This window comes from Oncorhynchus masou, chromosome 24 (genome assembly GCF_036934945.1).
Source record: "Oncorhynchus masou masou isolate Uvic2021 chromosome 24, UVic_Omas_1.1, whole genome shotgun sequence".
NCBI classification, from domain to species: domain Eukaryota; kingdom Metazoa; phylum Chordata; class Actinopteri; order Salmoniformes; family Salmonidae; genus Oncorhynchus; species Oncorhynchus masou.
In genome coordinates, this window is record NC_088235.1 from 53,171,133 (window position 1) to 53,195,301 (window position 24,169).

At 39.4% G+C, this 24,169-nt stretch overlaps 1 protein-coding gene across 1 annotated transcript; it reads left to right on the forward strand.

Moving 5' to 3' along the window:
- The first annotated feature begins 4,890 nt into the window (after nt 1–4,890).
- LOC135511634 (dickkopf-related protein 1-like) lies at nt 4,891–7,052 on the forward strand. Its single transcript, XM_064933120.1, has 4 exons — nt 4,891–5,420; nt 5,583–5,721; nt 5,972–6,100; nt 6,299–7,052. Exons 1-4 carry the CDS (start codon nt 5,220–5,222, stop codon nt 6,562–6,564), a joined length of 735 nt encoding a protein of 244 aa, XP_064789192.1. The 5' UTR covers nt 4,891–5,219; the 3' UTR covers nt 6,565–7,052.
- Nucleotides 7,053–24,169: the final 17,117 nt, after the last annotated feature.

A 24,169-nucleotide genomic window follows, 5' to 3' on the forward strand; every position in this document is an offset into this window, starting at 1 on the left:
ATGACATTTTCGCAATCGGTTTTCTATCGCTCATTTGCACGTCACATGATATCATGTCGCCGTGTGGGACTGTAGGTCAATTAACCTTGTCGAAGTGGGCGCCCTGATTCTACTTTGTGAGCTAGGCAGATCTCCCACTCAGAAGTACAAGATGGGGAGGGGGGCGGGGGTAGGTTGACTTCAGGTCTCCCCACTGGAAGCCTGAAGTAGGGGTAGCAGGGGAATCTATCAAATAGTGCACCTCTAACTTTGTACAGTACTAATGCAATTAGTCAAATCAGTCACTACGAAATGTTACCAAATAAACAACAATTCATTCATAATACTGTGAAAATATATTTTTACAGACATATTCTTGCATTTTTTTTGGTTTGTGCGAAATCGTTATGAATAATATAAAACCAGCTTGCTCACCACCAAGGTGAATTGGTTTAGTCTTGACTCTTGGTTGACAGTGTTGGGGGATGGGTAATGTAATGATGCTCAAGTGCCAAATCAACACACATTTGCTTCCATTTGTCTTTGTTACTTCATTTTTATATTTGTCTTATTTTTGTATAAATGTTTATATTTATACAGTTTTAAATGTTTTTATTTTTTTATTTATGTTGTTCCAAATGTCTGAATAAAAATTACAGTTGTGCTGAATGGTGTTTAGTTTATTTTGCGGGGGAGGGCTGAAGGGGGCCGGCTGAAGTGGGGGTTGGCCCAGGGAGCCATACAAGCTAGAACTGCCACTGCCAGAGTATAGTGAATTCAGATGGGATTTCTCGCTCTCCCACTGCTGTGCGTGGTTTGCGCATCTCCTAAGTAGTCACGTGGCCTCCGACACAATATACCACAGTTCCCAAGCGCAACCTGAGTGCAAGCATGAATGATTAGAGTGGTCTCATATCTCAATGTGCCAGTCAGCCCTGAAACACCTCTCCAAAGACCATGAATTCTGTGCATTTTTCACACATCTTAATGGTTTGCATATCCCGTAATCTATCACACTTCCCAGCTAGCACAGATCGTTCCTGTAACATTCCCTAAAAGTTCTCCTTTAGCTCTTTCACAGAACATTCTGGGAACATTGTGGGAAAGTTATTTTTAAGAAATGAAGGAGAACCTTTAGGGAACACATTGTTCTGATAGATTTTTGGGGGGTGAATTCAAATTTTTACATAATGTTTCCCTGTTGGAAAAAAGTTATACAGTAGGAACGTTGCATATCTAATGGCCATTGGATCAAACTGCTGATAGAGGAGATAAAGTGTGTGCGGAGGTGAGTGCACATCATCCCCCTCCCCCCAAAACACATGTTTTGAACTCTCCTTTATAAGACAAACAGTCATGTGACACCTTGGTCACCATTGCTGTTGACAGTTGGGGAAATGGCTGACAGGCAGTTTAGCTTGTTTCAAGTACTGCTGATATTACTATTTTTACAGGTGATTAGTCAGAGAAAGTAGAACTACAACACTACAACACATATTTATATGAGCATGTTAGGACTTAGCATAGTTATTTTTGAATGTGTTGTGTATGCAGAATATATATTTTTATGCGTAAGTCAGCTGGCTTAGCTAACAAGTTCCCCAGCTGCATTGGCTGCTAGCTGGGTCTGACCATAAAAAACTATTTTGAAAACATTTTTCCATGGAGAGTGACAAATGAGGTCTGATAACCCTCTTGCTATGTCATAAATTGGGTTATAGTTATGAATTGGGTTATAATTGTTGAGTATTTTGAAATGGATGGCAATAGATTTGATTTGTTGAATGAATAGTCTACTTGGCTAGTACCTGATAATGGTAAAAAAGTCACATGACCTGTCATGTAAATAAGGAAGTGATTGCAATTAAATGGTAAAGAGAGTTTTACATAATAAAAATCTTTGGGATACCACATTTTTTCCAGTCGTAATAAATTTTATTGGTCAAAATTGAAAAAAAAAATGTTTAATTTATATAGAAATTGATCACTTTCTGTTTTACTTTTAGCTTGCTTGGACAGTTTCCCCACCTGCACCATGTGAGTTATCTTCTAGTCACTGTAATTCTCAACCTTGTATTTGAAGCAGTTTAGCAGAAGTCCACCACAGATTTGATAAGTGGATGAGAAAACAAAACATTTACTGATTAATCCGTTTCTGATTCTTTGTGACATTTGGAGATCCATTTTGTCCAGAAGTCTGCTAGTTAAAGGTGAGTAGGTTTACTTTACTTAGGTACACCACCCGTTCACAAAAATGGATTGCTCCTACATCTACTAGTCCATTTATCCAATCTCCTAGCGACCATTTTTTGTTTTTTTTACAGATGGAGAAATTGTGAGACACAATTGAACATGTGAACACCTACTCAACCTCTAAGGTAAATGGCTAATGACTTGATAGCACTGAAGCATTCACATTGAAACAATGGACTTTATTTTTGTTGTCATAGGCCCAATCACAAATGGACCCCCATACTCTGTGCACTTGTGGATATCTGAGATTATTTGATGGGTCTAAACAATATGTTGAAACTTCCACCTAGCCTATCAAAAGGGCAATTGCAATTATTAGCAAATGGGGTTGATTTGTGATTGGGCCATACTTTTGAAAGGAGAACTTGCAAATAAAGTGTGACATACATTAGACATATGTTATTGTTAACATGTGATTAATTTTGGCTCAAAGACATCTCTCCACCTAACCGTACCACAACACAGTCCCAAAGTCTCTCCACCCAGAAGAGGAGGACATGTCCTCTGTGACAGTAAATAAACACTGAAGCATACATATTAAGTCAAATTATAATGTTTCTTGTTAGATTAAATCTATAATCCTTAATAGAAACAATAACAAAGTGGACATCCCGCCTCCATTTTGATAAAAAGCTGAGGGATGGAGAAATATAACCACTCTCAAATTCCTAGACAGAGCTATGGATACAAGGGCTGTCCATCCATCATATCAAAATTGTTTAACCATGCTTTGGTCTATACAGTGTTTATTTAGATTTTTACAAGAGTTGCCACATGTTTTTAGGTTAAAACCTCTATGGGATCGGTGTCCCTCCGCGGGACGGTTGAGCTAATGTAGGCTAATGTGATTAGCATAAGGTTGTAAGTAACACACAAAAAAATCCCAGGACATAGACATTTCTGATATGGGCAGAAAACTTAAATTCTTGTTAATCGAACTGCGCTGTCCAATTTACAGTAGCTATTACAGTGAAAGAATACCATGCTATTGTTTGAGGAGAGTGCACAATTATGAACTTGAAAATGTATTAATAAACCAATTAGGCACATTTGGGCAGTCTTCATACAACATTTTGAACAGATATGCAATGGTTCATTGGATCAGTCTAAAACTTAGCACATACACTATTGCCATCAGGTGGCCAAATCTCTGTTGTGCCTGGGCTGAAATAATACATTATGGCCTTTCTCTTGCATTTCAAAGCTGATGGTACAAAACAAATACAAAAAATCTGTTTTTTTCTTTGTATTATCATTTACCAGATCTGATGTGTTATATTATCCTACATTAATTTCACATTTCCACAAACTTGAAAGTTCTTCCTTTCAAATGGTATCAAGAATATGCATATCCTTGCTTCAGGTCCTGAGCTACAGGCAGTTAGATTTGGGTATGTCATTTTAGGTGAAAATTTAAACCTTAAGAGGTTTTAAGACCTAATGCATAAAAGTATCATAGACACTATTTAACTTGGATAATCACAGATTACAGCCAGCTTTTTTGTGTGTATTTTGAAAAGGGCATGAGGATTTTATGGGGAAATTATTATTCACTAAGCATGAAAAACATTTCAATGAGTTTGACTATTGACTACTACTATACCCTTTGTACTCGACTTAAAACTATTGCAGGATTCCAAACAACCGTGTTATTGAGAACCAGATGGAACTTTTGCACTTCAGTGACAGCTGCTAGCTGCTGAAGAGCAAGACCTGCCAGATGAAGTCCTGCATATACCTTGTAGGACCAAGGAGGAGTTGGAGGACCTCTGCAAGAGGTTAAGATGGTAAGAGATGGTATGTATCTTAATCTTTGAAAATGTTCCCAGAACCTTTGGGTGGTGGACTATTCTTGATACACATGGGCAACTTTTGATGTAAAAAAAACGGCAGAGTTACAGTTCTTGAAACAAACTGGTGTGCCTGGCACTTACATACCCTGTTCAAAGGCACTTATATTTTTTGTCTTCCCCATTCACCCTATGAATGCCACACATACACAATCCATGTCTCAATTGTCTCAAGGCTTCAAAAACCTTATTTAACCCATATCCTCCCCTTTAGCTACACTGATTGAAGTGGATTTAAAAGTGACATAAACAAGGGATCATAGCTTTCACCTGGATTCCTCTGGTCAGTCTGTCATTGAAAGAGCAGGTTGTTCACAATGTTTTGTACACTCAGTGTATGTATATATCTTTCCAGGGTTTCAAAATTCTTGAACTTTCATTAAAATCCCTTGTTTTCCTGAAATCCCATTTGGATTACCAGTATTTCTGGGAAATCTAGGAATTTATTAAACGTTTTTGCAACCCTATGGCTGTCTGAATCTTTAGTACCCATTTTTTGTAACTTTGACCACATTTTAGCCTCGCTGAAATCCACATAACCCACGTTATTTTGACCTACATCGCTTGGTCGATGTAAGAAAAGCTTGTTCCTTTAGGGAACATTGGTGCAATGTTCAGGGAACGTTCCCACACCTCCAGAGAACATTCCCAGAACCAAAATCAGTTATCTTTGCAGTGCCATAATAAAACCAGGATGTTTTTGTTGTTGAGCTGTAGGCTATTCTAATGGAATCCTATACAGTTTAAAGGAGGTCTCCGTGTATGCACGTGATGGATGAAATCACAAGAGAGACTTGTTGATCACTGAAACATTCTGAAACGAACGCTGGAAACGATTTCGTCCATCACGTGTTGCCCATTTCCGTACAGTAGAGCTCGGGAGTTTAATAAGCGCATTTGGAATTCCACCCGACACCTTTGTTGTGCGCTTGGAGGGGCGGGAATGCAAATAGATCTTCATGTATAAAGAGAACATCGCAGAGCCGTGCGTCAGGATACCTCAAAATACCCCACTAACATACTCTTGAGACTGTGGTAGGATTCAAGACTTTGCGGACTTTTGAAAATACCCTACATTTGACGATTTTTTTTATTCATTTTTTTAATTAATAAAACCGATCATTTACTTCAAGAAGTATGCCTAATCTGCCAGTTTGTCGTTTTATGGCCATGTATCTCACGCTGTTTGGATACCTTGGGGATGCTTATGCTGGGGCTGTTTTACTGAACTCTAATGCCATCAAGAACTTGCCCGGTGTCACTGACACGGTCAGCCCGAGCCCACGTCCTTCTTCTTCAGGTAATGACGGACAGAAGGCAGTCGTGGACACTTTGCAGGTAAGCAACTGCACTAGAACGCTCTTGCAGCTGTGCGTAATACCAACACTAACCTATGCCTGAGCGCTTATTGGGCACTTTACCTTACCTACGCTTTTACTGAAATGCGTTTTGCAATTGTGTTCCAATTCAAGTTAATATTGTATTATGTTTTTATGTTAGCCTACTTGCACATACAATGCTGAGTGTGGGGCCGATGAATTCTGCAACGATATCCGAGGCGCGTGTCTCCCATGCCGAAAGACCCGGAAGCGGTGCGCAAGAGATTCTATGTGCTGCGTCGGGAAGCGCTGCATCAATGGTGAGCTCAACATATGCAAACGCAACATGTTTGTTTTTCCAACCATTTTCAGATCATCACACTTTTAATTCATGCGAGAACTTTGATGTATTTGCGTTTAATGTGGTAGTAAGATAGGTATTGGTCCTATAAATAAAATAAAAACGTATGGTGAGAAAGATGGGGAATCGTGAGATATTGTAATCATCTTAAAAACTTGACTTGTGTTCAACTGAAGTGACTGTATGATAACGTGTGCCTTTCTCCTCAGGTGTTTGTCAGGCCAGTGATCAAGATGCTGAAACCGCAGTCACTACCAGTGTTGAGAATAGGCAGAACAACACCATGGAACACTATGGCAAGAGACTGCCTCTGCGCCAAGGTCAACATTCTGTAAAAGGTAGGTGTGCATTACACATGCACACACATTATTCAGTACCACCCATAAAGATCCTATAGATTTGTCCTTCCCACCAGTCCCCAATGAATAAGTTACCATAAAAACACTAAGCCAAAGGAATTGAAAGGAAACATTTGATTATCAAAATTCCAGCTATGTGGCCTTTCCAACAGAATCCTTCATATTCCTTCTCTCTAGGTCGGGAAGGTGACAACTGCCTAAGGTCCTCCGACTGCTCTGAGGGTCTGTGCTGTGCACGTCACTTCTGGTCTCGTATCTGTAAGCCGGTGCTGACGGAGGGCCAGGTGTGCACGCATCACCGTAGGAAAGGTGGCCATGGCCTGGAGCTCTTCCAGCGCTGCGACTGTGGTGATGGCCTCTCATGCAGACTAGAGAGAGGAGAGAAAGACCCCGGAGTCAGCATGACAGCAGTGCGGAACCTGCACACCTGCCAGAGACGCTGACACACATCCGGGACATTCACACTGCCTCAGATGCTGACACACAGTCTTGAACATACACACTTTTCACAACCGACACATATCTGACAGATGTCAGAGACGCTGACATGCACAGAACACAACCGGAAAGGAAAAATGGGTTCCGGAGAAGAGTGATGCGCCCAGAGGGATGCGATGGACCAATCCAATTCCCCCTGATGCTGGAGAATGCAAAATAAAGAAGTTGTCATTGGATGTGTATAGGAAAGCTCGATACATGTCATCAAAAATGGCAGAGTTGTTTTGTTTCTTTTAATGAAACTTAACTTTGATTGCAGTAAATTACTGTATTGTAAATACTATAATGGAGGTGGCACTTAACTGGGAATTTGAATTCTGTCTACACCTGTATTATAAATAACTTGGTGCTGCATAGTTCATTTCCAATATTGTAAATGTGTACACAATGATTTATATTGTTATTTACTGTGTAATGTAAATGTATTTTTTGTTTACTTGTAAAAGTGTAAAGATATTTGTTTAAATAAAACATTCTAATTACCTGACCCATGTTGTAAGTGGCTGCTCGAGCTCAACAAGCACAAAGCTTGTCTGGCTGTTACAATGGCCATCGAACAATAAACTGGTATTTGATATTGTGATCCAGGGGAAAGGTTCAAATCAACCCATATGCCAACAATGTTTGAATATCCATCCCAAATATGATGTCCAACAGCTTAATGATTCAGTCAAGCTCTCCAAAGACAGGGTAGGAAATGTTTTTAGCATTCCAATTGTAACGTGGGTGAAATACATGAAATACTATTCCTGTAGCTGTATTAGGTCAACTAATACAGTCCTCGGGACTAAACTAAACACGTGTTCTTTGTATCAAGAAGTGGAGCATGGAAATTATACAATTTCCATATCACAAGGCAGTCGCCATAGGCCTACATCATTTCCATACATCTTCAGCTCCAGGAGCTCCATAAAACTGTCCTAAAAAAACAAATATCACTGGGTTTATACGTTTCACTCACATATTCAATCAGACAATAGTAATGTGTTGCAACATTCACAGAGAATGTGCCCAGGGAGAAGGAGAGCAGGTCTAGTTGGAATATGGGCACCAACGACTAAAAAACCCCCACTACATTTACAATATTCCTATTTCTCATACTTCACCACTACTGTCCTCCCAAGGCTGTTGGAAAGCAGAATGAACCAGGTTTAACTCGCAAATTTTGGCTATGCTTAGCTCTATTCCGTTTCTGTTTATCTAAAAAAAAAACTCCCTACTCCTTGCCGATTACAAGCAGACACATCAAATGATGCGTCCACCACCATGCTTGAAAATACGAAGAGTGGTATTCAGTAATGTGTTGTTGGATTTGCACTAAAAATAACACTTTGTGTTCAGCACATAAAGTTAATTTCTTTGTCACATTCTTTTGCAGTTTTAATGCCTTATTGCGAAAAGAATGCATGTTTTTATTTTTTTAAATTCTGTTCAGGATTCCTTCTTTTAACTTAGTATTGTGCAGTAATTACATTGTTGTTGATTCATCTTCAGTTTTCTTCTATCACAGCCATTAAACTCTGTAACTGTTTTAAAGTCACCATTGGCCTCATGGTGAAATCCCTGAGCGGTTTTCTTCTTATCCTGCAAATGAGTTAGGAAGGACACCTGTATCGTTGGGTGTATTATGTGTATTGATACACCATCCAAAGTGTAATTAATAACTTACATCCTCATTCAGTGTCTGCTTTTGAAATGTTTACCCATTAAGAATAGGTGCCCTTCTTTGTACGTCATTGGAAAACATCACTGGTCTTTGTGGTTGAATCTGTTTTTGAAATTCACTGCTCGACTGAGGGACCTTACAGATAATTGTATGAGTGGGGTACAGAGATGAGGTAGTCATTAATAAATCATGTTAAAACTATTATTACACACAGAGTAAGTCCATGCAACTTATTATGTCACTTGTTAAGCACATGTTTACTTCTGAATATATTTAGATTTGCCATTACGAAGGGGTTGAATACTTATTGACTCAAAACATTTCAGCTTTTCATTTTTAATTAATTTGTAAAAGATTCTAATAGCATAAGTCCCCTTTTACATTACGGGATATTGTGTGTAGACGTGACACAACATTTCAATTTAATCAATTTAGAATTCAGGCTGTAACACAATTTTTATCTTCTGATGACATTATGAGTGCATTCTAAAAATAGAAAAGTGACATTTGACAATAAATTGAATACCTGAATTCCTATTAAAATCCCTGAACTCCATTCAGAATTTGTCCGTGCCAGTTCAATGTTTTACGTGCTATAATTCCAATATCTGAATGATAAAAACAATTGTTCAAATGTTGCATTTATTAGAATTGTTTTTAAAACCAAACATTTTAACAATTTTGATGACCGTTGCTAAAGTAATAGTTGTACATTTCGATTGGGAAACGCTTAGCCTAAAAGTTGTTTTTTTGTATTCTTATGATTGGGACCTACTGCCTTATTATGTCCAAGTGCTTATTCTTTAACATAATGCTGTGTGTGACTGCTGTCTTTTTATCAGCCCTATGTGTGCTACAAAAAGTGTCCTGTCAACCATGGAGTGTGCTGCATTTTACCATCGCTGTCCTTTCTGCATCACACTCACATCCTTTGATGTGTCACTGTTGTCACTTTTGGAGATAGTGTGATAGTGATGGTGTTAGGTTGTGGTTGCGGTTGCGGTTGTTGTTGTTGCTGGTAGTATTATCCGTGTGGGTGCTGTCTGTGTGAGTGGCTGCCTGAAGCATGGCTCAGCCTCAGGCCTGTTTGATTCAGTTGGTCGAATTAAGTGATGCTATGTTTCTGTTGTTGTTCTTGATTTCAACATGCTGACTAGACCGGGAACGTCTAGTCAGCTAATTTGTCCTGGGACACAAACATTGGGATGTTATTTTAACTGAAATGCACAAGGTCCTCTAATCCGACAATTCATCCACAGAGAAAAGGGTAGCCCTATTTAGTTTCTAGTAATCTCTCCTCCTTCAGTCTTCTTCTTCTGACTTTATATGACGGTTGGCAACCAACTTTAAGGTGCATTATCACCACCGACTGGAGTGTCCACCTCACAATCCACGTGGGTATATGCTCCTAATTACCAATGATGATTTGAGAGAGGTGGGACATGTAGCGCATCAAGCATCAAAAATATAACAAAGTTTTATTTTAGGGCCTGGCTACACAGACGCTCGTGAGCAGTTTGGATGAAATTATTGAATAACATGTAGTATGTGTACATTTATTTTGAGCACATAATGCAAGCGGTGTGGTCAGCATGTAAAAGTTTGGTACAATGTGTTGGAATCATTTTATCCCCCCACTGAAGTCCAATACCCACAGTTCACAACTGTCCAAATGGATTAGTCATTTATCTAGCTCGTATCAATAGCTCTTATTAATTTGCAAATTACAGTGCATGGAGAATGGTATCATTTCTATCAGGGATGTTTTTTTGTTTATGTTTTTCCGCTTGGAACTGACAGGTTGCTCAACCTTATTCATCATTTCCTCGCGCTTAAAAGTGGTGGAATTATGAGGGAATTAAGTCAAGGTAAGAATAAGAGTGTCTGTACAAACACCTCCGCCACACCTACATTTCTTTGATCTTCACCAAAAAAGTGCACCTTGCTGGCACTGGGTAAGTTCAAGGTCAGAATAGAGAGAAAATTGCATAAACTCAGGTCTGAATTCCCCCCTAAAGACCCAGGCGTTTAAAAGTTCAATGCATCAATTTTTATCTCAATATCAAATCATTTCTGGATAACAATTAACTACCTTACTGTGATTGTTTTCAATTAAAATTTAGCAAAGAGCAATTTCTCTAGTAAGAATTTTGTTAGGATTGTTTGGGAATGGTCTGAGTGGGAGGGAAAACTGAAAACTAGCTGTTATTGTCAGAGAGGTTTGGAACTCTCTTTATTGTTATTCCTATTAACTAATTTAACACCTAGTGATGTTAACAGGCAGGTGAAAAGTCCATCACACCAAAACAGGCTGAATTTTTTCAAACTGTATTTTCAAACGGCTCTTACACTGAAAGGGCATTATCATAATTTTCACAATTTCGCAGTATTATTCCAAATTCATAGTGTGGAAATATATATAAAGCACAGAAAAATCTGTTTTTTGAGTGCACTGGGCCTTTGAGTGCTTTATATTGTATGGGGGAAATTCATCATATCCACCGCATATGTAGCACCCAACCCCGGGTAGTACATGGAAGTTGGCAGACTAACAGGCGCTTGGGTAGACTAACACACAGATTTATTTAACAAGAAGATGTAGGCCTACAGTATGTAGCCCATATCTCCTTTAAATTACTGTCCATTTCTGTATCGTCATCATAATGCTGCAGCATCAGCTAAAGCATGTTTTCTGGGAGTCTTGGAATCAGTGTCTCTGTAGAGCCACTTGTAGAGCCACTCTGTAGAGGCACTGTAGAGCCACTTGGCTAACCACACATTCCTACATCCCACAGGCATTGTCAAGAGGGGGGGTCTTCGTATTAGCAAAATCAAATAAAAATGTTATCAAATTTTATTGGCCGCGTACACATATTTAGCAGATGTTATCGCGGGTGTAGCAAAATGCTTATGCTCCTAGCTCCAACAATGCAGTAATACCTTACAATACAAAACAATACATGCAAATCCCCAAAATAAAAAGAAAGAAATTAAGAAATGCAGAAATATTAGATTGAGAAATGTCGGAGCCCGAAATATAAATATATATGTATATAATGGTGTACAGTAGTAGTTATGTATAATGAGCCTTGACTGTGAAACAGTATGTAAACATTACTAAAGTGACCCGTGTTCAATGACTATGTACATGGGGCAGCCGTCTCTAAGGTGTAGGGTTGAGTACCATGACAGTCACTAATGGCACTTTTCTACTGCAGGGCCGTGCAGTGAATATCAAGGTTCCTATTTAATTTCCATTTGCCCATGGCCTGCTTGATTCCTGTAACCACGCGGGACACACAGCCTTGTTTGGTATCTGGTACTGACCTCAAACCAAGTAGGCCGGTGTGTGGGTTTACACATTTCTGTACTCAATGATTGGTCTCATGCAAAGATGTCCCAGTGTTGTAAATACTCATGTACAAGTCACTGACTCCATGTTTTAAAAGAGAAGGTGAAATCTGACCACGAACAGTACAGCTACACAAACTAATAACACTAAAGCCAAAAAAAACGAATAATGGAAGCAACAAATTGGTCAGTTGGAGATGTCTAAGCACTTTTGAGCATCTGGGCAGACACCAGCATCCAGAGGCAACTTCCACCAGGAATGAGAAGATCTTCAAAAAAATATTGGCTACTTAGTCATAAAAGATTCAATCCTGTGTTTGGCTACAGACCAGTGATGTCTAGTCTGGGGATGCTGGATTTGACATCACCGACAATGATATTTGAAGGCCTGATAACGCAGAGCAGCGATGATCAGAATGCGAATACATTGTTTTTAACCAAATTACTATCTAGCTAGCTACCAATGTCTTTAGCGTAACTAGCTGCAGTGTGTGAGAGTGAGCACTATGCGAGACATGAACCAGGGTCCAAAACTTGTCATATAAACATCCATGGAAGGCTTAGCTACATTTTTGACATTAGCCAGGGTATCCAAATTTACATTAGAGGGCATTCCTGAACCTATGGAATCAGAGGAAGCTGTGTGATTGAATGGTGAAGCCACAACCTCAGAGGCCTGCACCCACAGATGTCCAGAATCCATCAATACAATAAATGCTCCTGCAACACCTGAGCCCGGCACCCCGAGGCACCAAGGGTCCATTCTCGTTTGGTAAACAGTTCAATGTCAATTGATTGTAATGTTCACGTGTTTAACCCTAATCACACAATTTTGCTGTCTTCAACAGGAGTGGGCAATCACATCCACAGAGGGCTTTTGTCATGGCATGGTTATGTTCCTAAACATTATTCAAGAAGTAGGTTTGGATTTATGAATTTATATATATACTTATAAAACTTATAAGACTTCTATCATTTGCATCATTTGGTGTATCTGGTTGGTAGATCTGGTAGGCCCCACACTGGCCTTTGCTGGATAAGATTATGTGATTTTGATGAGACAATAAATTGGGAAACAACACTGCACTCTCATAGCTGTACTTGGACAGTTTGTCCAGGCCATAAAAGGACATTAGACACCAGCAGTAGACATGAAACTAGACTAAACTGGAATAAAATAAACTGGCTGAAGATCTATGTAAAATAATTTCTCCGGTTTTGTGATGAAACACTGTCTGCTTACTGTCTCGGCCTTCGGCCTATATATCACGGTCACAAGGCATTTGAATTATACAGCAAACAACGCAATTATCACAACACATAGCTTGTAATATGGCTTTTTGGGGGGGCTTGCCTTCCCCAGTGATTTTACCCATGCACCGCTACAGGATTTAATAAACAACAATCAAACATTGGTCAACAATAGAAGATACAATTGTGTAGTTGGCTATTCACATGTAAAAAATTACATTTATAAGAACAGACGTCTAACATAAGGGAGTATATAATGTACTTTATTAAATCCCCAAGGGTAAATTCATGTGATGGGCATACAGTAAGCAAGAACGGGAGAGAACCACTGAGCCTGGTTTCCCAAAAGCATCTTAAGGCTAAGTTCATTTTAGAGCAATAGGACCCTTAGCCTTAAGATGCTTTTTTGGTCAACTGGGCCCAGGCTTTGTCTGTCATGCTAATAGTTCTCTTGTTGGTCCAGGCGCTTTGTTGTCCAGAGGGTGTTCGTGGGGCTGGTTGTCTGTGAGAGGAGGGAGAAAATCAAAAGAAAGACAAAAGATAAAATCTGTTATTAAACGAGGTGTTTATTTGCCTAATGGTAATTTTCTCTTTATTTTGCCTGCCTTCACACCAGAGAGCACCAGACTTCGTTTTAGCAATAAATATCAATTTTGTGTAATCCACACTGATGTACCTAGTTGTTAAAGTGTTCCAAGAGTCCATCACGCACTGTGTTTGCATTAGCCCCCATCGTCTCCGGAAGTGGCACTGCAGGCTGCTGAAATGCTCCATTCTCTGGGGCAGCATTCCACTCCCTTAAAAGAACTGGAAAGTCTCTGCCGACATGCGGAAGTTATTGATCTATTGGTTGTCTGTAAATTGTGAAACACAGTGGTCCCACCACTCAGTTGAGTGGCACCGGATCCAGACAGTGGGTGCTCGCCTGCGGCTCTGCAACATGATGGATCTTAAACACATATATTGCAGATTTTGTATTATAAATTCATGATATTGTAATGTTCCTTAGAGAAATAGTACTTTCTCTGCCCACTCGAGTCAATGGGACACACATCAACTCACCATAGCATAGGTGGAGATAATATAGTTGATTGGGTTAATTAACTATCATCTGATTGGGTCAGGCAGTGGTTCTCATAAGAATGTTCAGCTAAATTACTCTTGCAGTATTGAATGAGGAGAGCTAGCTAGTACACCTGCAATAATGTGCAGTCCTGCAATTTTACTTTTGCAGTATGTCATGTACGATGCAACGCTAGGCCTAGGTATGTACAATGTATATCAATAATCATCAAATATTGTGAGAACTTTCATTGTCTGTTTATATGCCCCATTTATTTATCATACGGTTCTGACTGGTACAGGGAGTACACTGTAAGAACGACCCGTGTTTTGAATTCTGTCGCTGTACATTTCAAAAGTGTTGTAACAATAGTTAAATTGGCAACGTCCTTTGTCACTTGCTCATTAATGTCTTAATTCGAAATTACAGATTGCCTCTTATCCACTTGTCATCCCCTAATGCCATAATTTGTACATCTCAATTGTCAGTAGAAACCTCATTTGTTTAAGCAAATCTGCCATATCAGCTATGTTTTTTTAAAGGCAGCAAATGAGGCTGGTTTAGCCGTGTTAAGGTGCTGGGACTCTGCTGTTGGGGCAGCTTTATGTAGACCCTAACCGTTTGTGGGCACTGTTTGTCATCGTTATACTGCAACTAATGTATTGTTAAATGTTGTGTTGTGTAGTGGCTTTGCTGGCATGCATTCCACATTTACACCATCAACATATGAATCACTACAAAACATATTGTATGACCTATTATACACTATATTAGGCCCAGCCTTTGGAACTTAGTTTTTTTCTAGATATGGATATTATATTATGATCACTACATCCTATGGATTTGGATATCACCAATGAGCAAATTTCTGCAGCATTAGTAAAGATGTGATCAATACATGTTGATTATTTAATTAATGTGCTGTTTGTAAATACCCTGGTAGGTTGACTGACAACCTGAACCAGGTTGCAGGCACTAGTTACACTTGAAGTTGTTTTTTGAGTGGGCAGCTTGATGAGAGCCAGTCAATTTTTAAATCACCCAGGAAATATACTTCTCTGTTGATATCACATACATTATCAATCATTTCACACATATTATCCAGATACTGACTGTTAGCACTTGGTGGTCAAAAGCAGCTTCCCACAAGAATGGGTTTTAGGTGAGGCAGATGAACCTGCATCCTTATTACTTAAACAGTATTTAACATTAGAGCTTTTGGTTCTGAATACAGACCGCAACACCGCCCCCGTTGGCATTTCTGTCTTTTCTGTAGATGTTATAACCATGTATTACTACCACTGTTTCATTAAAGGTATTATCTAAGTGAGTTTCAGATATAGTCAGAATATGAATGTCATCTGTTCCATTCAAGTTAATGACTTCATGGACCTTGTTTCTCACGCTGCATATGTTAAAATATGGGCTTTTTTTGCACTTTTCTGGGTTGCTTGATTGTTTTTAATGCTTTACTGGGAAGCCTATCAGAAGTAGACTTGCTCATGTTATTTATATTGGAGCTGAAATTGCAGGGTGAACTGCACAAGGTGGTCTTCCTACGAGGGCACACTGCCTCAGTGCTAAGAGTGTAACACCGGTTGATAGGCTCATGATTACTGCATACAATAGCTGTAGGATCAACAGAGGTACTCAGGGCAATTAGGGGGACATGAATTAAGTTACTTGCATTGTGTCTGCCAATGACTCTAGGATAATGTCCATTTGATGCTACATTATGATGGCTCGTTGTCACAATGATAGGGATTAACTGAGCTGGTCTTGGGTCATTGTCAAGTCATTGTTTCAACGCAGCCTTGAAATGTGTGGAGCCAAGATGATATGGATGGACTCCGACATTATGACGTAGCTATTTAGCAAAATAGATACAATGTACTATCACACACAGCATACGGCAAGAGTAATATTGTATTGCAGGACATCACCTTATTGCAAGCAACTGTAATTTCTGTCCTCATTCCAAATAAGTTTTGAACAATTCACAAAGACAGATAGCTACACAACAGCTAGCTATCTACACAGATACACATACCTCTCTTTACTGTTATTTCAATTAATAAGCTGGTCTCTTCTTGCAGTCTCTCTGTGCCATCTTTGATGCACCTGTACTGTCTCTGCCTTCTAAATTGTAGTGGGGTGAACAGGACATGGCTCAGCTGGCCAGGACCTTGATGATCTTCTTGGCCTTTCTGTGACAGCAAGTTCTGTAGATGACCTGGAGGGCAGGCAGTGTACCCCCGGTGATGCGTTGGGCTGACTGCACCACCCTCTGGAGGGCCGTGAGGTTGTGAACAGTGCAGTTGCCATACCAGCCCTACAGGATCCTCTCAATGGTTATTCTGTAGACATTCCTGAGGGTCTTACGGCAGAATTTCTTCAGCCTCCTGAGGTTGAAGAGGTGCTGTGATGCCTTCTTCAATACACTGTCTGTGTGGATGGACCATTTCAGGTTGTCATTGATGTGCATGCCGAGGAACACGCTGCTTTTCACCCTCTCTACTGCGGCCCTGTCGATGTGCATGGGTGCATACTACCTCTGCTGTTTCCTGAAGTCCACAATCAGCTCCTTCCTTTTGTTGATGTTGAGGGAGAGGTTATTTTCATTGTTGGTAATCAGGGCTACCACTGTTGTGTCATCTGCAAATGTCATGATTGAGTTGGAGACATACGTGGCCATGCAGTGATGGGTGTCACAGACGTCTTCCTGGAAGGAATAAGTGGACCAAAGCGCAGCGTTGTGAGCGTACATTTCTGTTTATTAGGTAAATGTCGCCAACAAAACAAAGAAACGACCGTGAAGCTTAACTTAGGCTATGATGCCTCTAACAAAGTCAACTTCCCACAATGACAGAAGGGAAAAAGGCTGCCTAAGTATGATTCCCAATCAGAGACAACGATAGACAGCTTTCCCTGATTGAGAACCATACCCGGCCAAAACATTGAAATACAAAAACATAGAAAACAGAACAAAGAATGCCCACCCAAATCACACCCTGACCAAACCAAATAGAGACATAAAAAGGCTCTCTAGCGTCCCACCTGGCCAACATCCAGTGAGATTGCAGAGCGCCAAATTCAAATAGAGAAATACTTATTATAAAAATTCAGAAAAGATACAACTATTAAGCATAGGTTTAAAGATTAACTTCTTGTGAATCCAACCACGGTGTCAGATTTCAAAAATGTTTACGACGAAAGCATACCTTACAATTATTTGAGAACATAGCCCAGCAGAAAAATCCTTACAAACAGTAACCAGCCAAGTAGAAGAGTTACACAAGTCAGAAATAGAGATAGAATTATTCACTTACCTTTGATGATCTTCATATGTTTGCACTCAGAAGTGTTTGCACTCATTTATTCCATAAATGTTCCTTTTGTTCGATAAAGTCTCTCTTTATATACGAAAACCTCTGTTTTGTTCGCTCGTTTTCTTCAGTAATCCACAGGTTCAAACGCAGTCACAACAGGCAGACAAAAAAAATCCAAATTGTATCCATAAAGGTCATAGAAACATGTCAAACTATTTTTATATTCAGTCCTCAACCGGACAATAACTTTGTCAATATAAAAGGTAAACAAGAAAGGCACTCTCTTTGGTCGGGCGCATGAAAAAGCTCTGTGACACGGCATGGTCCACTCATTCTGACTGCTCTTACTCACTCATTTTTTTCAGAATACAAGCCTGAAACGATTTCTAAAGACTGTTGACATCCAGTGGAAGGCATAGGAAATGCAATTTGAGCCCCAAGTCAGTGGATACTGTAATGGCATTGAATAGAAAAAAAAGAAATCTTACTTCCTGAAAGGATTTTTCTCAGTTTTTTTGCCTGCCAAATCAGTTCGGTTATACTCACAGACATTTTTGAAACTAGGGGGGACCATTTTTATTTTTGGAAAAATAACGTTCCCAAAGTAAACCGCATATTTCTCAGGACCAGATGCTAGAATATGCATATAATTGACAGCTTAGGATAGAAAACACTGTAAAGTTTCCAAAAAGGTCAAAATAATGTCTGTGAGTATAACAGAACTGATATTGCAGGCAAAACCCTGAGGAAAATCCAATCAGGAAATGCCTCTTCTTTTGAAACCGTTGTGTTCCTATGCACCCCTATTGGCCATTGAAAGGGATATCAACCAGATTCCTTTTTCTACGTATTCCCTAAGGTGTCTACAGCATTTTGACGTAGTTTCACGCCTTTATGTTGAAGAAAGAGTGTAAACTACTACATTGCGTAAGTGGCCAGCTGAAGGCTCTGAGAGTGATTCTTGCGTAAAAGACAGAGGTAGTCATTTTTCCTCTCGTTCCTACTGGAAAGCCAATTGTCCCGGTTGATATATTATCGAATATAGATATTTGAAAAACACCTTGAGGATTGATTATAAAAAACTTTGCCATGCTTCTGTCGATATTATGGATTTAATTTTGAATTTATTTCAGCGTTGTTGTGACCGCTATTTCTGGTGGATTTCTCAACATAACGTGACCAACAAACGGAGGTATTTTGGTTATTATAAATAATCTTTATGGAACAAAAGGAACATTTGCTGTCTAACTGGGAATCTCGTCAGTGAAAACATCCGAAGATCATCAAAGGTAAACGGTTAATTTGATTGCTTTTCGGATTTTCGTGACCAAGCATCCTGCTGCTAGCTGGACATAATGCTATGCTAGGCTATCAATAAACTTACACAAACGCTTGTCTTGCTTTGGCTGTAAAGCATAATTTCAAAATCTGAGATGACAGGGTGATTAACAAAAGGCTAAGCTGTGTTTCACTATATTTCACTTGTGATTTCATGAATATTAATATTTTCTAGTAATATTTTTTTGACTGTTGCGCTATGCTAATTAAAGTAGTTGATGACAATTCTCCCGGATCCGGGATCAGTAGTTCCAAACAGTTTTGGAAACTTTAGAGTGTTTTCTATCCAAATCTACTAATTATATGCATATCTGAGTAGAAGGAAGTTTAATCTGGGCATGCTTTTCATCCACCTACCCTACCCTAGAGAAGTTAATATCTGTCTGGAGTCCCTGCCACATACATCTCATGTCTGAAACGTTGAATTGTGGCTCCACTTTGTCTCTATACTGATATGTTTGCCTGTTTGATTTCTTTTCCAGGGCATAGCTGGACTGTACTTGTCCATGCTTCCACGTTTTTTGGTTTGACTAAGTTCTAATCATCACAGTGGGAACAACATCCACTGTGCACTTCCTGATGAACTCAGTCACCGAGTCAGTGTATATGTCAGTGTTATTCTCAGAGGTATCCCAGAACATATCCCAGTCCACGTCATCAAAACAATCTTGAAGTATAGATTCTGATTGATCAGGCCAACGTTGAACAGTCCTTACCATGGGTACTACCTGTTTACATTTCTGCCTATAGGAAGGGAGGAGCAGATGGGAGGCATAATCTGATTTGTCGAAGGGAGGGTGGGAAGGGCTGTGTAGCCGTCTCGGAAGGGGAAGTAGCAATTGTCAAGAATTCTTGATGAGTGAGTAGCAAAGACGATGTGTTGATAAAACTTCCTCCTTCCAGCTGTGCAATGTACAAAAAACCCTGTTGGCTATATGGACAGGGACAGTATATCCGGAGAAGAGCCATGATTCTGTGAAACAGAGTTTGTTATAGTCCCTGATGTTTCACTGGAAGGAGATCCTCGCTCTCCGTTTCGTCAACTTTATTGTCCAGGGACTGAACATTACAAGTAATATACTCGGAAGCGGTGCATGGTATGCACACCTCTTGAGTCGGACAAAAAGCACATGCCGTCGGCTCTGTGTTGGAGCAACCCCTGCAATACTTCTAGGGCTTTGAGATGTCTCTATTATGACATTGTGTTATCTGTAAATATTAATAACATAACATAATATTGGAAGAGTTACAATCCAAAATGCTATATATCCATTTTCAGAAATGTTGGTAAATTAGCCTTTATTGTGTAGCCCTTTACTAAAGTCAAACGATCTAGTGGCCTCATGGGTGCAATGTTATTAATATTTTTCATAATTTTATAATGAATAAATATGGTGTTTCTATGTCAAATGGTTTGTTATTTTTCTGAATTCTGGGATCAAGTTTAATATTAGGATGCAAACTCAAAATGGAATACTTTTCAACTTCATATCTGACATGTTACAGGTGTCACGATTGTCGTATGAGTGAGACCAAGGCGGAGCGTGAATAGAGTTCCACATATTTTTATGAACTGAAACTCACCAAAACAAAACAACAAACAACCGAACGAACGAAATGTGAAGCTACTAGTGTGCACACATGCACCTAACTATAGACAAGATCCCACAACAGAAAGTGGAAAAAAGGGCTGCCTAAATATGATCCCCAATCAGAGACAACGATAAACAGCTGTCTCTGATTGGGAGCCATATCAGGCCAACATAGCCATACAAAACCCTAGATATACAAAAAACCCTAGACATACAAAAAAACCTAGACATACAAAAACCTAGAGTACCCCCCCCCCAGTCACACCCTGACCTAACCAAAATATATAGAAGACAGAAATATCTATGGTCAGGGCGTGACAACAGGTGTCTTATTTTTTGTAAGCCCAACACCATGTGTGTGAGGTGTATACTTTTGTTTCAATGTAGATATGTTTAAGACTACCAAGAAACAGTCTGTGTGACCCTGATTTAGCCCACTGTAGTAAAAGGTTATTGAAATTATGAAAGAGATTAGTGTGTTTTTTCACCATCTAATCATGGCATGGGGTTGTTCAATAACATACCTGTATTTGTTTAAAATCTATCATTTGATGATTTAATTTCAGATAAATAATTAGAAAAATACTATATATCTGCCTCACTCTCAGAGAAATAAGTAGTACAGCTAGGTTTTACACAGTCAAATGTAACAAAAAAACTAACATTTGTATAAAGAATATATTGAATTTTGAATAAATTAATAAAAAATCTGAGAACACACATGAAGATACCCATAAGCAATCATTTCCGATGAAATAACACATGAAAAATTGGTGGATATAGCATTTTGGAAATAAACTCTTCATAAATTGATCTTATCCAGAAGATCACAGAACTGCTCCTGTTCATCAAGTGCACTGAAATTTCAATTTACCATAACGTCATAACACTGATGATGATAGCCATCATTGTTAAGTCTTTTGAGGTATATTTGTGTGTTCAGAAAACCATTTTTACATTTTTCAAATATTCATTGACTTACAATACCACCCTGTGTACTTGCGTTTATTATCAAGCTGTATTCAAACCTCATATCTCATTTTAATTAAGATCTGATAATCACAATAAACTTTTTCTATGCTAGAGTACACAGTGTAACTTTCATTATTACTCTAAGTGGGAATCCAAACATCCCTGACAAGGCTGGGCTGTTTAAACAAATGTACAGTGACACGCATCACAGATAAAACGCCAAAGAGATGAGGCCGTGTACACATGCGTAATACCTGTTATTCTGTCACATGAAAGGGGCATGTATCTGCAGAATGTGGATCCTGATCAAAACAAGTTCTTAACAAAACATTTTTTCAGGAAGGTGTCATCATACTGTTTGGGTGCTGGCAACCGTTTGGCCTATAGAGAGGCACAATGCACACTATTCATCTTTGTGAAGTAATTGCAGTGACTATCTGAGAGATTGAGCAACGGTGGAAATCTCCCTATCGCTGGGAAATTGGTCATTAAAATGGTACACGCCATACTATACAATGCTTTGTGTGTTTGAGCAACTCATTTGAAAACATTTGGTTGCTACTGATTCAAATTCTGGATGCCGTATAAAAACTACTATGGAGTCTTTCACACGGTGAGGAAGTTGGCTTGTGTGTCGTAGACTGACCTCACCTGGTGAGTCAGTGTTGTTGATTGCTCTTGTTCCCCAAAGGCCCTGATGAGACCTACACTTTCCCCAAAAAGTCAATACATTGCTAATATACTAGTAATAACTAATTAGTAGTATTGACATATTTTCTCAAATGGATTTATGGTTTATTTGAGTTATGTTACAGTGATGTATCATGTTGACTAATGTATTGCTGTGGCAAATCTGAGTCAATTGGTCAACTCTTTCTTCCTGATGTGCCCGATATTCCAGCTCGGCCACAGCTTGGTCCCATTCACTGCAAATAAACAATCTGCCCATTGTTAATTCAAATAATAAGCCAAAATTCACAATATTCCCTCTGTGCCAGACAAACACAGTAAACAGATGAACCAGCTGGGCAACATTACAGCCGGGAATATAAATGCAGATTCTACATTATCCCTGATCCAGAACCTCTTCTGTTAGCAGCCAAAAGGCTTGCCTGAATTCTGCTCTATAAAGTGTCCCCGAGCCACAACCACTTTGTGCAAAGCCGTTTCACACGTACACTGAGTGTACCGAACATTAGGAACACCTTCCTAATATTGAGTTGCACCCCCCCCCCTTTTAGTCTCAGAACAGCCTCAATTTGTTGGGGTATGGACTCTACAAGGTGTCGAAAGCGTTCCACAGGGATGCTGGCCCATGTTGACTCCAATGCTTCCCATAGTTGTGTCAAGCTGGATGTCTTTGGGTGGTGGACCATTCTTGATACTCACAAATAACTGTTGAGCGTGAAAAACCCAGCACTTACTACCATATCCCGTTCAAAGGTACTTAAATCTTTTGTCTTGCCCATTCACCATCTGAATGGCACACAATCTACAATATATGTCTCAAATGTCTCAAGGCTTAAAAATCCTTATTTAACCTGTCTCCTCCCCTTAATCTAAACTGATTGAAGTGGATTTAACAATAATAAGTGACATCAATAAGGGATCATAGCATTCACCTGGATTCACCTGGTCAGTCTATGTCATGGAAAGAGCAGGTGTTTTTAATGTTTTGTATACTCAGTGTATAAATTACTCAATATTTATAAAGTAAAACGAGTCAAATCTCCCCTTTCTCATGATACATATTGTAATACAAATTGCAATATAATCTTGCTTTCCTGTATTATATTTATGCTAAAATGTTCTTCTACTGAGCCATTTACTTTATGTTAGTATTCTTATCTTATATTATCTCTTATTATTGTTGCAGTGTTGAAAAGGAACCAGCAAGTAAGCATTTCATTAGACGATGTATAACATGTGTGTCCTGTACTACATATGAGTAAAAAACTTGAAACTTGAGATAAGAATAATTGCAAATGGAGCTACGGAGGAAAATCCTACACTGACAGAGTTAAAGACAAATTCCTCAGTAAAATTCCTCACTACCCCTTAAACGGGAAATAGGTGTCTATGGACTTTCTGTTTGTTAACAGAGTTTTGGAAATTAAACAATAAAACCCCTTTGAACAACAAGAGATTAGTCTGTCTACATGACCACATCCCCTCTCACTCCCCTTCTCCATATTCTTCCTTCCCTCCTTCTTTCTCTCTCACACTTTTTCTCTCTCTTACTTCCTCTAGTATAATTTAACAAAAGTCATTTGAGAACCGAGCTACCAAATTATTACTAACACGTTGACTATCTAACTCCCAGAAATTAGACTCTCAACCACTGCTAAGCGCCTTTATCGACATGGGTATAAGGCCCTCACCTGTCCTTCTTTCGGCAAATCCAACCATGACTCAATCTTGCTTTTCCCCACCTATAAACACAAACTCAAGAGGGATGTTCCGGTGGTCAGGTCTGTACAGCATTAGTCCGACCAGTCACTTGGACTGGAACATGTTCCAGGTCGCCTCTGGAGATTGCTTCAATTAATACGCTGACTCAGTAACCATTGAGGGGGTGGGGGGTGGGGGGGGGAATGCATAGATGATGTGATACCGATAATGTCTTTCAAAATGTTCCTGAATCAAAAGAGAGAGATGCTGCTTATAAACAGGCCAAGGTGACAGGGAACAAATGTTTGGTTAAACAGTACAAATAGGAGATCCCACGATGACAACATGAGCTATACACTCAAGGTCTCAACTAAGGACGGTTGCAAGTCATTCAAGCGTGTTAACCCTCAGAGCATGTGCAGAACAGCTGGCTTTTGTGTTCACTGGCATTTTCAATCTCTTATTTGCTCAGACTACGATACCCACCCACTTCAAGATGTCAACTATCATCCCCGTGCCCAAGAAAATAAAATAAAAGTAACTGAACTGAATCACTACCAACCAGTAGAACTCACTTCCGTCATCATGAAGTGCTTT

Bases quoted from the DNA above. Each gene is read 5' to 3' on its own strand.
- LOC135511634 (XM_064933120.1), top strand. From the start codon at position 5,220: ATGCCTAATCTGCCAGTTTGTCGTTTTATGGCCATGTATCTCACGCTG. The intron at 5,421-5,582 runs GTAAGCAACTGC...TTTTTATGTTAG, and splicing joins CAGTCGTGGACACTTTGCAG to CCTACTTGCACATACAATGC. The intron at 6,101-6,298 runs GTAGGTGTGCAT...CCTTCTCTCTAG, and splicing joins AGGTCAACATTCTGTAAAAG to GTCGGGAAGGTGACAACTGC.